The sequence below is a fragment of the Salmo salar genome, chromosome ssa19 (assembly GCF_905237065.1).
Source record: "Salmo salar chromosome ssa19, Ssal_v3.1, whole genome shotgun sequence".
NCBI classification, from domain to species: domain Eukaryota; kingdom Metazoa; phylum Chordata; class Actinopteri; order Salmoniformes; family Salmonidae; genus Salmo; species Salmo salar.
Window position 1 is genome coordinate 49,941,323 of NC_059460.1, and position 17,411 is coordinate 49,958,733.

The following is a 17,411-nucleotide window of genomic DNA, read 5'->3' on the forward strand; positions in this document are numbered from 1 at the left end:
TAGTCACAGTATAGTCCACACACTCACAGTATAGTCACAGTATAGTCCACACACTCACAGTATAGTCCACACACTCACAGTATAGTCACAGTATAGTCCACACACTCACAGTATAGTCATAGTATAGCACACACTCACAGTATAGTCACAGTATAGTCAACACACTCACAGTATAGTCACAGTATAGTCAACACACTCACAGTATAGTACATTCCATAGGACAACAGCACTGAATCCTGTCTGTTTCTAGACAGTTTCATTTAAAGCCCACTTACTGATCAGCTTGAAGTCCATCCTGTGGGAGTGCTTCATGGCTGAGCTGCGGACGGCGGGAGCAGCGCTGTCGTTACTGTTAGCTCCGTGGTTGTTCACACAGCACCGGCGAGGTGCACTTGTCCACATCAGAGCAGCTCAGGAGCGCCAGCTGCTCTCCAGCTCTCGTTGCTCCCCGAGCTGACACAGTACAAACCTCACAGCCATGCGCCAGCAACGCCTGCAGCCAGCCCCCCCACCTCCAGCTATAACACCCCACACAGAGAGACACCGATAGCCCCAACACTCCTCCCTCCCCCAGCTCCTCTCCGTGAGGTCAGTTTACATACACATGAAGGCTATACATGTCCCTCTACAGAGGGGGAGTCAAGTATCTAAACATGTAGTCTGAAAGCCAAAATATTACTCATTACAAAGTGGAGGGAAATCTCAGAGAAAAGGAGTGTACCATTGATTTACTGGTGGTTGTAAAATGGTTTTCAGATAAATATTCGGATAAAGCTTAGTCACTCCCCAGTCCAAAGGAACATTTAAGTCTAACATATCAAGGTAATACTCAGTGCTGCCAGAATACGTGTGGTAAGCTGGCATTTTCCCCAGCACTTTTCACTTAGGTGGGTTAGCGCCTCACCTCTTCCGATTTAGTTTAATAAAAAAATATTGACGCTAACGTGTTAAAAAGAAGCGCAAAGTGTTAATTTTTTTTTTTTAACCAAATTCCCTCATGATTGGTCAACTCGCGCACAATTTCTCTGTCCATCACATCGGAGTGCTGCTGCAGGCTCTGTGTGTGTCTTGAGAAATCAGATTTAAGGAAATTACGCTCTCCACTTTCCTCTGGTAGCTTATTTATTTAGCAAACGTGACAACCACACATCCCCCGCAGTTAGCTGTTTTCACAACCCCAAATAACTGAATATACTATTTATTTATTACTTTGGGGGGGAGGCTTGCTTGAACCTTGCATGATGCCTTGTAATACGCCACTGGTGATAACACATCACTCACATTACTACGCTCTGTCCCTCTGGCCAGGGTAAACAAAGCGCTAACATTAAGTATTTATATCCCATTTATTTGTGTTAAGAGAAAATATGAATGGGATCAAATTTGGTTTATTTTCAAACTTAGGCTGACTAGGCTACCTAGACGATTTCAATACAAAATGATTAACTTGAATTACTCAATAAACACAATAGCTGACAGACTGATCATTTTTTTATTAGGCCGACAGTTGCATAGGGCAGGCCTACACAATGCAAACCTGCATGAAGCAAGCTCAGCCCGGTAAGTGCCATTGTCCAATCATGTTGCTGGCTGTCTGTGCTGAGGAAACCCCCCTCCCTGTTAGTCTAGCTTTAAAAAGAAATCCATATGAATTCATGTGAAACAAGTACAGGTTGCCGCAGTTTGACAGGGTTTTCATCCTCCCCAAACCCAGGAGTTTTTCCAGGAGATTTTTTCAAACCATGTGACCGGATGACAAAAACTCTGGTCCCATCATAGCCCATACTAAAATGTTTAAGAACTGATAAACACCTTCATACCATATAAAAGGTACAGTTTTACCTGGATAGGCCACCAGATAAGGAAAAACTCTTGGCCCCAGGTTTTTAGTTTTTGCCCCACCACTCAGGGACCTGTGGTGCCATCCCTGTAAGGCATAAGGTCATACACCATTGACAGCCTTAAAAACTGGAGACTTCCCTAAGCTTCCCCCGCCATGTCGCCAAATATATGGTTCAAACACACAACATATATCAACAGCCTGTTGGAAGGAAGCCAAACAGTATTTCCCTTAATTAGTCATTTAAACCACATTTAGACAATGTGATCTGTAGGACAAAAGAGTTCAAGCTTCACCCATTTCAGTACACAAACAAAAAACTGAACACGGCTTTTCATAACATGACTACTCAAAAGAGGACGAAAGGCTTCATTGTTTAACCCACACCTGCTTTTTGTCCACAAGCTGTCTGACAATGCAATAGCTAGCCTATCGCAGTCACCGCGCAGCAGTTCAACATAAACAAGGCTAGCTGACAACCTGGGCTTACACGCAGCTTCTCTAATCTCTCGCCGTGTGGGTCTGCACTTCAGACAAACAAGCACTTTTCATTCTAGCATACTGGTGGATCTCGCTGTACTTTGACCTGATCTTGACCTGGCTATTCCAGTCAGCATTTTTCTAAAGCCGTTATTTGTGTTTGCAGCTGCCAGTATGTCACCCTCAATCCTCATAATAATAACGACGAGGGTGACGAGGGTGGTTTTGAATGTCCTCAATCCACATACAGCACTGACGTCACCGAGTCTTTCAGTCATCGGAGTGCCTCTGAACATTAAGTTTGAAACACCTTTATCAAGTATTCGAATGCTTCTGATCATTTGGCATGATCGAGAAATATTTGATTAAAGTCATAAGCCTTCACAAATGCCAGTCATAAAATGATATTGTTCCCATCTCTAAATAAGTCGCTCAATAGCAATCTACACCTTACTGTATCTGTTCTCTACTTATTACAGTAGATAGTCACAGTAACACTGCTCTTGGCTGGAAGACTAGTACAGCATTTTAACATTAGTGACAATGTACTGAAGAGAACATGACAGTAACAGTATGTAGCCCATTGGAAGAAGGCAACAAAGAGGAGAAGACGGGTGGATCTCAAAACAAGCCTCTCTGACCACACCCTTTGAACAAAGGGTTAATACAATGTTTTCATATTCCAGAGATGAGAACAAGATCGCTAGGTGGTGATGTACTCATCCACTGTGTGTGGTACAGTCCCAACCACACTCAGCCTCCACTTCAAACAACACAAACCCCCGAATGACCTTCTATTATGAAAAGACTCTTCACAGATGAAAACATCAACTGGACTCCTGAGGGAGACTACCGTATATAGAGATCATCATCAATCTGTATATCAAAGACGACGGATGTGTTTCGGACCAAATGTTCTTATTTATCAGAACCGAGTCTGCAAATCAAAACAGAGGCAGGTAGAGTCTACATGCATTCTGCGGGCTTTGACTCAAAACCTTTCCTGTGGATCATACTGTACGAATAAGAGAAGTACTGGAGTAAACTGCTATAGTTTCTAAACCTGCTGGGTGAATACATTCTGCAGTCCATAGCATAGCCTAACATCGGGGGTCTCTTTCTCCTTATTTACCGTCTCAATCCAACCTCGCACGACAGCTACCGGCATCTCAATCAAGTCCTACAAAAGGGCTCCATCAGCTTTCAGTTCCGGTTTTGAACGAATGCCGTACGCCTTCCCGGACTCTATAACAAAGGAATGCTACTGCAATTAATATTTGGACAGCGGGGATGGCGAGGGGGCTAGTGACTCAATGTGTCAAAGCCGCATCAGACGGCCTGTCACCTGGCCTCTGTCCAGCAGGATTTTCGTCCGAGCCAGAGGGGGGATAAGCTTACAGCGCTCTCTCTTTGTGTGTGTGGGTGTTACATCATCGTGCTAGACAGGCCCACGGGAGACTTCAAGGTGAAATCATCACTGTAGAGCATGAGAGAGAGACAGAGAGACAGCACGAGAGACTCGCACGAGAGACTCTCGCGAGAGACACAAAGAGACACAGAGAGACACAGAGAGTGTTTGGGCCAGCCAGAAAGAAGGCAGCCAACATCAGATTAGACCAGGAGACAATCAGGGAGAGAGGGGAAATAAAGTACTTGTGCTAATCAAAGGAGCAAAGCAGCCATCTTTGAAGTGCATATTGCGTTTTTAATTTGCTAGCTTTTCTGATTTTGACGAGGTGCAGAGTTGAACCTCAGCGTGACTCACTGCAGGCCACTTAGCTAAACTAGGGAGAGTGAATAGATTAGCGTGGGTTGTTATCATCATTAGTTGGCACCATCAGTCTCATCAACACAAGGATTGATATCTAATATCTCTGAATAACAACATTGGAAAACCCACACTAACAAATAAAGAACTTTAGAGAACATAAGACTTGAACAGTTCTGAATGCAGGACCGACTCCAGGCCTTAGGTTACAGAGTTAAGGTGCTAGAAATAGCTCAATTAACGAGTAGGCTTTTTAGTGATACCCAATACTTGTGAAGCCTGTGAAAGTCTAAAACAACAAAGTATATACGACCACAGGGCCCAACGTGCCGAGTGCCTGGCCTAGGTTAGACAGCCAGACAGACATGTAAAGGGAGGGGGGGACGAAAACCACACTCCCCATCCTCTCCTCTCTCACATGGCCCAATGCGGCCAGACCTGAGCTAGCCAGCATGTGGGAAAAATAAGAGAGAAGATCACTGGGGAATACATAACTAATGAGAACCTCTTCTATTAAACTGCAGTTCAAATATCAGGAACAACCCACAGGAACACACAGACCTTCCCTTCTGGAACACGAGCCGGGGACAGAGAGTGAAGTCAGACAGAAATACAAGCCAATTCAAGTTCTACCTAGGTAATCTGAAGTTCAGAACACTTTCTGTTAAACTGCAATAAACTGTGTGTGGTACAAGATGCATCCGAAAAAGGTTTTGTGTCGTTGTAGTAGTCGATATGCGGCATTATTATGAGGACATAAACCACAGAGGGACTTCTGGGCCCTTCTGAGGGACCTTCTCAGATTTAACAAAACATTGTCTGGTCACACTTTTTGAAAGAAAAACTAATTTTTTGTCCATTAAAATAACATCAAATTGATCAGAAATACAGTGTAGACATTGTTAATGTTGTAAATGACTATTGTAGTTGGAAATAGCAGAATTTTAATGGAATATCTACAGTTGAAGTCAGAAGTTTACATACACTTTAGCCAAATATATTTAAAGTCCGTTTTTCACAATTCCTGACATTTAATCCAAGTAAAAACTCCATGTATTAGGTCAGTTAGGATCACCACTTTATTTTAAGAATGTGAAATGAAGATTTATGATTTATTTCTTTCATCACATTCCCAGTGGGTCAGAAGTTTACATACACTCAATTAGTATTTGGTAGCATTACCTTTAAAAAACAAGGACATTTCTAAGTGACCCCAAACGTTTGAACGGTAGTAAAGATACATACATACATACATACATACATACATACATACATACACTAGCCTCCTATAACACACACACACACACACTTACCTTTGAGCATGGCGTGTCCAGTGGAGCCAACGGTTACACTGGGCTGAGTGCTGCGGGCCCCGAGGGCGGCGGTGGCCTCCAGCAGGGCCCCGGTCAGACGGGCATACACTGAGGTCCCCTGGGAGCTGGCACGGTACCCGTACCTAGGCTGAGCCGGGCATGTCACCCTGAGACACACACATCCAGCAAAGGCTAGGAGCTTCCTGCACGGCTGCAGCAGGTTGTCCTCAACACTCAGCGCATGGTGGATCTGTGGACAGAAGAGAAGACATGTATTTATAAAAAAAGAAAAATGTCATTTGGCCAGATACAGGTAAGTTATTCAGACAAATTACATCTACAATAATGACCTGGTTAACCCTGGTTATGAAGACCTGGGTTAAAGTGAAGCTCCTCTTGCTAAAAATAATAATTGTGTTTGACCAGATACAACGCTATTTCACAGTAAACTAAATAAAAACTGACTTTCATCACGCTTATAGGGAAGGGCACTCAACAGCTTTTGACATTACCGATCATAGTCTGCTGCTGAAAAAACGTATGTGTTATGGCTTTACATCCTCTGCTATATTGTGGATTGAGAGGTACTTGTATAAAAAAAACACAGACGGTGTTCTTTAATGGAAGCCTCTCCAACCTAATCCAGGTAGAGTCGGGCATACCCCAGGGCAGCTGTCTAGGTCCCTGACTTTTTACATTTTTTACTAATGACCTGCCACTGAGTAAAGCCTGTGTGTCTATGTATGCTGATGAGTCAACATCATAGACATCAGCTACCACTGCAAGTGAAATCACTGCAACGCTTAACAACGAGCTGTAGTCAGTTTAAGAAATGGGTGGCAAGTAATAAGCTAGTCCTAAATATTTTTAAACTAAAAGCATTGTATTTGGGACAAAACCATTCACTAAACCCTAAACCTCAACTAAATCTTGTAATAAATTAAAATGTAGAAATTGAGCAAGTTGAGGAGACTAAACTGCTTGGCGTAATCCTGGATCGTAAACTGTTATGGTAAAAATCTAGATGTAACGATAGCTAAGATGGGAAGAAGTCTATCGCACCTGGACTACTGCCCAGTCATATGGTCAAGTTCCACAAAGAGGAACATAGGTACTGTAGATATGTAGTGGTGTAATAATGTGTTGTATGATGTACCGTTTAATTTATTTTTATGTAATAGCCTTAATCTTGTTTGGACCCCATGAAGTGTAATGGGGATCCTTAATAAATACAAATACTACTGTCTATTTGAGTATAGAGGAATCCCCTTATCCCTAGGGGATTTGCATAGCATGCATGTTTTACATATGATCCATAAATACAGCTGGGACCCTTTTACTGTAAGTATATAATTACCCCACATCTTTTTCTTCTTCTGCAGCCTCAAAATGATGAGCAGGCTGATCAAGACTTTGGTATAAACAAGGTTTTAAAAGTTAAATGACACACTTCAACTAACAAATGTAATCCTGGTAATCTTTAATCCACCCAGGGTTACGTAACATTTGTAAAGATCAGAAGAGGTCTTCATAATGTCTTCCTTCTGATATCCAAAGAGAAGGAAAAGAGCTGAGGTAAAGGACTAAATCAACAGCTCGATCTTACTGGCCTCCGAGTGCATTTCATCTCACTCTGAAAACGTTTGTGAAACCAGCTGCCATTATTCTGCCATTACTACCAATCGGTTCCAGGAAAAACAGTTAACTAAATCTTTGCCCTTCCTCTGAACAGAATGACCCTGCTAATTTGTCCCTGCTCTTCACTAGACCTACAGTATATACATGTACTGAGGTAGCGACTAAAGAGGTTTGAATGAATGGAGGACCTGAGCAGGAAGTCACTTTCCAGCACAGTTATTCACTATTGCCAGACAGCATGATATAAGGGAATAGAGCATTGTGCTCTCTCAGGTAAGTTCCCAGACTGTGAAGTCAGTGCAGTACTGACGACTGTTACTCCTTAGAGAGACAGCAAGACCTTTGCAGTTTGGGTTTGATTGTATTAAGAAACTATTCTGAATTATTCATCCAGTTATGTTTTATGGTAAATGTATCTTAAGGGCTGAAAAAATTAGATTCATAACATAAACCCTAAAATCATCAGGTATCTCATGTTTCAATATCATTAGTGCAATAACACCCTCCTCTTGCCTTGTTAAAGCCAGAATTAAGTAGATTATTGCCACAGCAACCAGGATAAGCAGACAGTCTATAATACTTAGCAATTCAATTAACTGGTTCTCATTTCTTCTCCTCTATTGAAGTGCCGCAGAACATTACATAGCACAGCTTTTACAAAAATATACAGGGTGTCTGAACTGTTCAAGAAAACAAGGGCAATTTGGATGGTCAGGGGCTACAGTAGTATCAGATCACGAGGTCTCTATAATTTTGTTCTTATGATATCCAAAAGTCATTTTACATCTGAAAAGGAAATTAGCCGAGGTAAAAGGACTAAAACAACAGCTTGATCTTATTGGCTTCCGAGAGCATTTCATCTCACTCTGACAACATTTCTGTGAAACCAGCTGCAATTATTCTACCATTACTTGTCCTTTGTAACCAGACACATTAGCTGTGCTTGATTGAGCTTACCTGTTGCAATGAAACCAATAGAAAAGTCCAAACCTGGCACTCCAGATGGGCCAAAGCTCAAGTATTTGAAAGATTTCAAATAGCATTTCAACCCAGGTCTGATTAACAGAAAGCCCTGATGCTGAAAGAAAAATGGCACACAAAAAAACCCCTCTTGTTTACGATGAAAGTAGTCCAGAAGTCATGGACCCTGCAGTCACCAGCCCAGATAAACGTTCTGCTCATGGGATGGGTTTCCTGTCTGAAAAGTCAGTTTGCTGTTGTCAGATTTTAAACCGGCCCCTCGGGGCCTGAAATCTACCAGCCTGCACGTTCTGTAAATTAGGCTAGAGCAGCCAGTCACAAAATTGTCCAGTTAAATTTTTTACATATTAGTAATTTAGCAGACTTGCTTATCCTGAGCAACTTACAGTAGTGAGTGAATACATTTTTCATACTTAATGTTCTGGTCCCCCATGGGAATCAAACCCACATGCCTGGCGTTGCAAGTGCCATGCTCTACAAACTGAGCCACATGGGACAGCAAAGTTGCGAAGCTCTTGTGCCCTTGTTGCCTGCGTTCCAGCAGCAGATATATGCAAGAGAACAAACCAAGAGCCACTGTAGGCAGAGTGGTGTCCATTTGATGTTTGCCTGCCTCTCGGTGTCAAACGACTCTCTCGCTCGCTCTCTTACAGAATATGGATTCATCTTAACCAGTTAGGAAAGAGCCACGCAGGACATTCATTTCATTTATTTATTTAGCCAGGATAGTCCACTCAGTAACAATTGCCACCGTTTTCCAGGTAGTCCTGGGTTCCAGGACAGACCGAGACAGCACAAGTCCATTAACTGGCACTTATTTCTCTGAGCACAACGTCTACTCTACACACACCCAGAGCATGGGCCGTTGAGAGGGATTACAACATGTCTCTCTCCAGTCTGCCTGGCAACAGCCTTAGATCGCCGTCATGCCATGCCATTCTAGATCAAAGGGATATTAGCGAAGTGAGGCCTGCATGAACTGTTGAGCTTTTTCCAAGTATTCCTCACTTGGTACAACTGGAACATGACTACTACTCCCTCGAAGTCCCTTCATACACTGGAATGCTGACAGACTCTGTAGAAGACACGGTGTTGGGAATAAAAGAGAAATGGCCCAGATAGAAGCTCATCACAGTTCATAAACACCTAGAGAGCTTCTCTGGTCTGCCCGTCTGAGTGTCTGGAATCCAGAGCTGGCGTGTGTGTGTGTGTGTGGTGTGTGTGTGTCCTCCATGCCTCCTGAGTAATGTGATGTGTGTGTGGTCACTGGCCAGAGAATCTGAACCCTGGATGGAAACCCTAACTGCCCTGTATGCGAGTCTCGCCCGGCCGTGGCTCAGCAGACGCAGACGGAGAGGAGCACAGGGAATGTGCCCTGTCTGATGGACACAAGGCAGCTGCCTACACTATGTACCAGTCTTATTATTCCCTATCACACACACACACGTATGTCAGTCAGTCACACATGAAAACAACATCCGCAATATGGCTCAAAATAGGAGAGTCATTTTATCGTGTTTTTCGAAGAGGGGGAAATTCCCTCGATAGTCTCCTCGACTCTCAGGTTTCGTGGGAGAGCCACTATGTTTACACAAATTTAAAAAGTGAACAGACATGGCTGACCAACTGTCCCAAATAAAACAATATATCTTTGCTTTGTCTCTTAACATGTAAAAATCCCTCATCCATCCAATACTATACTCAAATGGCACCAGTACAGTAAACTATAGAACACATATCAATGCATTAACCCATTATCAAGGCCCAGCAGATTTCTCTGCCTGGCAACCAGCCCATGAGCCAGCCATTCTGGGCAGTGATTAGCATGGACAGTGCACTAACAGCATGACTCAGCTGAGCCATGCGTGGGACGTGGCCTCTATGTGACAGTAGTGACCTGTTGATCCTTTCAGCATTCTGAACCCCTCTGTCCCCTGTCATGTGACCCAAACAGAACACAGTTGTCCCCAACATGTTACAATGCTGTGCTGCCTGGCATATGAGCCCCCCATGGTGTGGAAGTGATAAGCAGGGTGGGCTAGTGTTACGGCAAGGGAGAGTGGGGGAGGTGGATGTATTCTGGATCAAAGCTCAGTGTATCTGCTGAGACCCGTCACATTCAGAGCTCCTCCCTAGTTTCTCAGAGCATAGGGATGCTGGCTGATTTGGAATAGTACATCTCAGATTTCCCCCAGATCCAATGGACGCAGGGCCATTTGGGAGGCCCCAAGTGAGATTTGGTTGGGGGTCCCGTCCATCTCGTGACAAAATATTTTGTGGCAGTGCAGAGAAGAATGTAAGTTTTAAAGTTCATTACCCGGAATTGTACCCATTTTGCCATTGGTTGGAGAGACATTTTTGCAGTTTTAAGCTAATTTCCTGCAATTCTACACATTTTGTATTAACTTATGCCATGTTAATACGATATCTGAGTGAGAATGACAAAATTAATGGGTGCCTACTGGAGTCACGGCATTTGTACAAGTGCCCTGTGTGCCAGGTTGGTATTAAGCAATTATTACTATAAGTTTAGATAGCTGGCTTGACTAACTACCATTCTAAAAATTGTTAGCTGACATGGCTAATTGAGTGACTGTAGGTTACTGACACAACAAGAGAAAAACTGATGAACAACCTCATTTCTAAATTGCACCTAGTGTATTATAGTATTCTTAAACGTCCTCTCACTGTCAACGTTTATTTTCAGCAAACTTAACATGTGTAAATATTTGTATGACCATAAAAAGATTCATCAACTGAGACATAATAATGTGTCCCTGAACAAAGGGGGGGGTCAAAATCAAAAGTAACAGTCAGTATCTGGTGTGGCCACCAGCTGCATTAAGTACTGCAGTGCATCTCCTCCTCATGGACTGCACCAGATTTGCCAGTTCTTGCTGTAAGATGTTACCCCACTCTCCCACCAAGGCACCTGCAAGTTCCCGGACATTTCTGGGCCCTAGCCCTCACCCTCCGATCCAACAGGTCCCAGACGTGCTCAATGGGATTGAGATCCGGGCTCTTCGCTGGCCATGGTAGAACACTGATGTTCCTGTCTTGCAGGAAATCACGCACCGAACGAGCAGTATGGCTGGTGGCATTGTCATGCTGGAGGGTCTTGTCAGGATGAGCCTGCAGGAAAGGTACCACATGAGGGAGAAGGATGTCTTCCCTGTAACGCACTGTGTTGAGATTGCCTGCAATGACAACAAGCTCAGTCCAATGATGCTGTGACATACCGCACCAGACCATGACGGACCCTCCACCTCCAAATCGATCTTGCCCCATTGTACGATAAACGTGAATCCGACCATCGCCCCTGGTGAGACAAAACCGTGACTCGTCAGTGAAGAGCACTTTTTGCCAGTCCTGTCTGGTCCAGCGACAGTGGGTTTGTGCCCATAGGCGACATTGTTGCCGGTGGTGTCTGGTGAGGACCTGCCTTACAACAGGCATACAAGCCCTCAGTCCAGCCTCTCTCAGCCTATTGCGGACAGTCTGGGCACTGATGGAGGGATTGTGCGATCCTGGTGTAACTCGGGCAGCTATTGCTGCCATCCTGTACCTGTCTCGCAGGTGTGATGTTCGGATGTACCGATCCTGTGCTGGTGTTGTTACACGTGGTCTGCCACTGCGAGGACGATCAGCTGTCCGTCCGGTCTCCCTGTAGCGCTGTCTTAGGCGTCTCACAGTACGGACATTGCAATTTATTGCCCTGGCCACATCTGCAGTCCTCATGCCTCCTTGCAGCATGCCTAAGGCATGTTCACACAGATGAGCAGGGACCCTGGGCATCTTTCTTTTGGTGTTTTTCAGAGTCAGTAGAAAGGCCTCTTTAGTGTCCTAAGTTTTCATAACTGTGACTTTAAGATGTTAGTGTCTTAATGACCGTTGCACAGGTGCATGTTCATTAATTGTTTATGGTTCATTGAACAAGCACAGGAAATAGTGTTTAAACCCTTTACAATGAAGATCTGTGAAGTTATTTGGATTTTTACGTATTATCTTTGAAAGACAGGGTCCTGAAAAAGGGAAGTTTATTTTTTGCTGAGATATATATATATATATACACATACACATATACATACATACATACACACACACACACACACCACACAGTGTCTTCGGAAATTTTTCAGACCTCTTGACTTTGTCCACATTTTGTTATGTGACAGCCTTATTCTAAAAAGGATTAAATAAAACATTTTCCTCAGCCATCTCCACACAATACCCCATAATGAGAAAGCGAAAACAGTTAATTTATATTTTGGCAAATGTATAGAAAAAGTAAAAAAAAAGAAATACCTTATTTACATAAGTATTCAGACCCTTTGCTATGAGACTCAACATTGAGTACAGGTGCATCTTGTTCCCATTGAACATCCTTGAGATGTTTCTACAACTTGGAGTCCACCTGTGGTACATTCTATTGATTGGACATCATTTGGAAAGGCACACACCTGTCTATATAAGGTCCCACAGTTGACAACGCATGTCAGAGCAAAAACAAAGCCATGCGGTCGAAGGAATTGCCTGTAGAACTCAGACTGGATTTTGTCGAGGCACAGATCTGGGGAAGGGTACCAAAACATTTCTGAAGCATTGAAGGTCCCCAAGAACACAGTGGCCTCCATCATTCTTAAATGGAATACGTTTGGAACCACCAAGACTCTTCCTAGCGTTGGCTGCCCGACCAAACTGACCAATCGGGGGAGAAGGGCCTTGGTCAGGGAGGTGACCAAGAACTCCATGGTCACTCTGACAGAGCTCCAGAGTTCCTCTGTGGAGATTGAAGAACCTTCCAGAAGGACAACCATCTCTGCAGCACTCCACCAATCAGGCCTTTATGGTAGAGGCCAGACGCAAGCCACTCCTCAGTAAAAGGCAGATGACAGCCCGCTTGGAGTTTGCCAAAAGGCACCAAGACTCTCAGACCATGACAAAGAAGATTCTCTGGTATGATGAAACCAAGATTGAACTCTTTGGCCTGAATGCCAAGCGTCACGTCTGGAGGAAACCTGGCACCATCCCTATGATGAAACATGGTGGTGGTAGCATCATGTTGTGGGGATGTTTTTCAGTGGCAAGGACTGGGAGACTTGTCAGGATCGAGGCAAAGATGAACCGAGCAAATACAGAGATCCTTGATGAAAACCTGCTCCAGAGCGCTCAGGACATCAGACTGGGGCGAAGGTTCACCTTCCAACAGGACAACGACCCTAAGCGCACAGCCAAGACAACACAGGAGTGGCTTCGGGACAAATCTCAAATTTGGACTCATGAGACCAAATGACAGATTTCCACTGGCCTAATGTCCATTGCTCGTGTTTCTTGGCCCAAGCAAATCGCTTCTTCTTATTGATATCATTTTAGTAGTTGTTTATTTGCAGCAATTCAACCATGAAGACCTGATTCACACAGTCTCCTCTGAACAGTTGATGTTGAGATGTGTCTGTTACTTGAACCCTGAAGCATTTATTTGGGCTGGTAACTAATGAACTTATCCTCTTCAGCAGAGGTAACTCTGGGTCTTCCTTTCCTGTGGAGGTTCTCATGAGAGCCAGCTTCATCATAGCGCTTGGTGGTTTTTGCTACTGCACTTGAAGACACTTTCAAAGTTATTGACATTTTCCAAATTGACTGACCTTCATGTCAAAGTAATGATGGACTATCATTTCTCTTTGCTTATTTGAGCAGTTCTTGCCATAATATGGGCTTGGTCTTCTACCAAAATAGGGATATCTTCTGTATACCACCCCTACCTTGTCACAACACAATTGATTGTCTCAAACGCATTAAGAAGGAAATACATTCCGCAAACTTTTGACTGGTACTGTATATTTATTAAGTCGGGGACCATTGGCTTTTATACTTCAAATCCTCAACGCAGCTCAAGCAATTCCTCCAACTGTCAACATATTCAAATTAATAAAAGATGCGTATGAGGAGCCACGCTGGTTGGGAATTTTGGGGAGGTGCGTGTTCGAGCTGTGCGGTCCCCGCGGACTAGTGTCTCAGAGCCTAGCTACATCACTATGGGACGCCGGACTACCACATCTCAGCGACTGTGGACTATGATTTACGCTTAAGGTCTACTTTTTCCCAGTTTAAGAAAGCGAAACATTGTGAAGGAGGGTTAGTTTGAGACTGTTAATGTGCTGTGCCTGTTACTCTGGTGAGGTCGCTGGGAGAGAGGTCCACATACTTAAGAGGCCTCGTAAAAACCACAGATTTCTGATATGTAAAACAGTTGAAAACTTAAGCCAAGAAAGCTATAACAGAGGCAATAAAACCCTTTGAGAAAATGTTTTTAATATCATAAAATAGCCCGTCAGGATCCAGTCAGGCAGATACGTCCCAGCTAACTCTTTAAATTAGGGTTGAGACAGCGCCTTGCGTATACACTCCAGTATCAGCTGACAGGGTATTCATGACATACCTTGCAGACCAGACCACCCTCAGGAATGAGCCTGCTCTGTACTACAGCTAGTCAGCTACAGTATCTCAGCATAAAGACAGTCGACCAAGCCGTCCATCCAGACAGTGTAAACCAGACGATCCTGAGACGTAAACACAGACAATCATTCTCCTACTATAGCTGTAAGAACATGAGGACAATCTGAGAGAACACTGTACACTCCTCCACTCTATTCAAAGTCAATAACTGACAAGCCTGTTTTGTAATGTCTTTCAAGCAGCAGAGAGACTCTCCCAAACGCCTGTCCTCCACACTTCCTGTGTCTTCACAAGGTAATGTTTGTCTTTCCATAACTGGATGTCTGGACTTTTTCATCATTGACTAAATATTTTGTGTCCAGGCCAGGCCTTGTCCTCTTACCTAGGATAGGAGAACTGGCTTGGGCCTATCGAAAGCCTCAATTGATGCTGTTTAGAGAGGCTGATATCGGAATACCTTTCCTGATAAAGGAATGATGTTCTTATCAAAACAGAACTAGGTTATGTAAAAGGCTCAGGGAAAGATCCAGGATAATGTTCTGTATTAGCTCCTGGAAACCAAACAGAAACTATGAGCATGAAAAACGTGCACTGCTCTTATCCTCTAGGCCTAAATCATACTTTTCAGTTCCGCAATCTAGTGGCAGTTCTCCAATCCTAGTGTCGCCTGTGTGGATTTCTGACTTTCCATGGAATGTTCTAGGTCCAGCCAGCTTAACGTCATGGAACAACATGTATACAGTAACTTAAGGGGGAGAAGTAGCTTCAGCATCTTTGTCACGGCTGTAGGCTACTCACTGCACTGTGAGTCTAGCGGTTCTGGAGTATTCTGTACGGTTGGCTTTAGTCAAACACAGGAAGACCTAGTCAGCGACTGCAGTTAGCACCCAATCTACACATCTCATTCTGCAGCTCTGACAATACTGGAAATCGTTCCCACAATTCAAGAGGTCCTCGGAGGGACTGTAAATCTGTTCGATGAACACTAACAACAATTGCTGATAGTCTGACCTAGCAACTCCCTTATCCTTCAGAAAGTTCAACACGAACTACGGCAAAGTACTTCTTAGAACTTATTTTCTTGCATTCTCTTTTTTCTTGAACTCAGAAGGCACGCAAAAACACTAACTGAACTCAGAAGGCATAAAGAAACCCCCAATAGACTGTAGAATGTATAAGAGGCCTATACTTACATACAATAAGCCCCCCACTTGTGTGAAACAAGAGATCCAGATTTTCCAGTGACAACAAAATGATTATGAAAAAGCTAATACTATCCAGTCTAGGCACAGGCCTCAGAATATGACCGATCTAGAATGTTTGCCAGGCCAGTACTGATGGACCTGCAGCTTTTTTAATCTAGGCCAAGGAGAGGCTCAATGGCAGAGATGCCATCTGTGGGCTCTAAGACTGGCCTGCTGTGGGGAGGAGAGAAGGGGAAGGATTCATAGTGCCCCATGGAATTTCACAAGGAGCTGTTTTTAACCAATGCAGGGGCAGACCCTCCCCTCCCAACACCACTGTACACATTTTAACAAGCATCGGCTTAATTGAGGTGTGCATGTTGAGAGGGGGGGGTAGAGATAGAAGCTACGGTTCTAAACCCCAAATAAAGCCCATGAGAATCCTTAACCATGTTCAGGTGTAGCGTAACATTGACTAACAGAGTGTTGAATCTCACAGCCTTGAGAGAACTGTAGGAGAGCGCGAGCGAGAGAGAGGGGGAGGCCAGTTCTCTCTAGAGTGCAGAGCCAACCTGAAACCGATTACCAGGCAGAAAGAGAGGGACTCTCACTGCAGCTCCCAGCACCACGCGATCTCATCAACCCGTTCTCATGTCATACATCTAGCTGTTACATTTTGCATACTTACATTAGGCTACTTGTGATTTCTTAAAAGTCCAGTGTACAATAGAAAGTAAACTTTCAATACAGTAAGGTTTAGTACTTTGAAGGTGCTAGTCTGATATCTTCTAATGAGCAGTGTACATGTCATCTTGCCCTTTTAAATGCCACACACGTTTTATCTGCCACATTCCACCATACGCCAAATTGAACACCTCAAAAAGTCTGTTTGGAAAGAAAAGCGGTTTTCAAATCCCCCTCAAAACTCACACTAGAGGTGTGAATGAACTCACAAGCATCTGAAAAGACCTAACAGATTACAGTTAAACTTACAACATCAGTAAATGTGTCTACTTACTGTGACTCAGGCAGTCAATGAAGAGTGTAGAGGAGAAAACCAGACCATAACTGATGTAAAATCCTTTCTTGTCAGTAAGGAGACTCCAGATTAAAAGAGGGAGAAAGAGAGATCTACACCAGAGAAGGAAGGAGTAACCACTCACTGAGCTTTGCCTTTGGGAGGGATGAGGGCACCCCTTATTTGGCTATGACTAGCCGGTTGAAAATGAGAGGCAATGAGAGAGATCTTATCAGAAACTGAAGAGTTGATTTTAAAACAGACTGTGACAGAGGGGTCGGAATTACATGAGCTTCCCATTAAAAATCGATTGTACGATAATAGTCTGATTAATGTAAGAACATGATTTCAGAGGTCTCCATGTAATAAGGTCTCTGTTTTTCTATGAGGAGAAATGATGTACGCGTCACGTCGACTGTGGTGCCTTGCTTCATGCAGGGACATGATTCATAAAGGCCTAATTGTAAAGTAATCCGAATTTCCGCGAGGAGATCAATTCTAAAATGTTTTAGGTGATCAAGATAAAAATGTAAAAGCTTTGATGAACGCCAAGAGGCCGATAAGTAAGCTTCAATAAACAAGTAGCAAGAGCAGTGTGATCAATTCTTCTAAGTTATCTCTGTTGCCATGCACCTGCAGCAAGATACACTACATTACCAAAGGTATGTGGACACCTGCTCTTCAAACATCTCATTACCAAATCTTGGGGACCAACTTCATATTCATGCCCCCC

At 43.7% G+C, this 17,411-nt stretch overlaps 1 protein-coding gene across 9 annotated transcripts in view; it reads right to left on the reverse strand.

Annotated features, from left to right (window-relative positions):
- Window positions 1-17,411, reverse strand: part of LOC106578971 (1-phosphatidylinositol 4,5-bisphosphate phosphodiesterase epsilon-1) — a 79,058-nt gene that overhangs the window by 29,721 nt on the left and 31,926 nt on the right. For 8 of the 9 annotated variants that reach the window (XM_014158312.2, XM_014158311.2, XM_014158310.2 and 5 more), the window contains one exon: window positions 5,402-5,651. In XM_014158312.2, the coding sequence (XP_014013787.2) occupies window positions 5,402-5,651 (250 nt within the window). Of the gene's footprint in view, window positions 1-275; window positions 516-5,401; window positions 5,652-17,411 lie in introns of those variants that run through there. The other variant, XM_014158317.2, reaches the window with a different exon arrangement.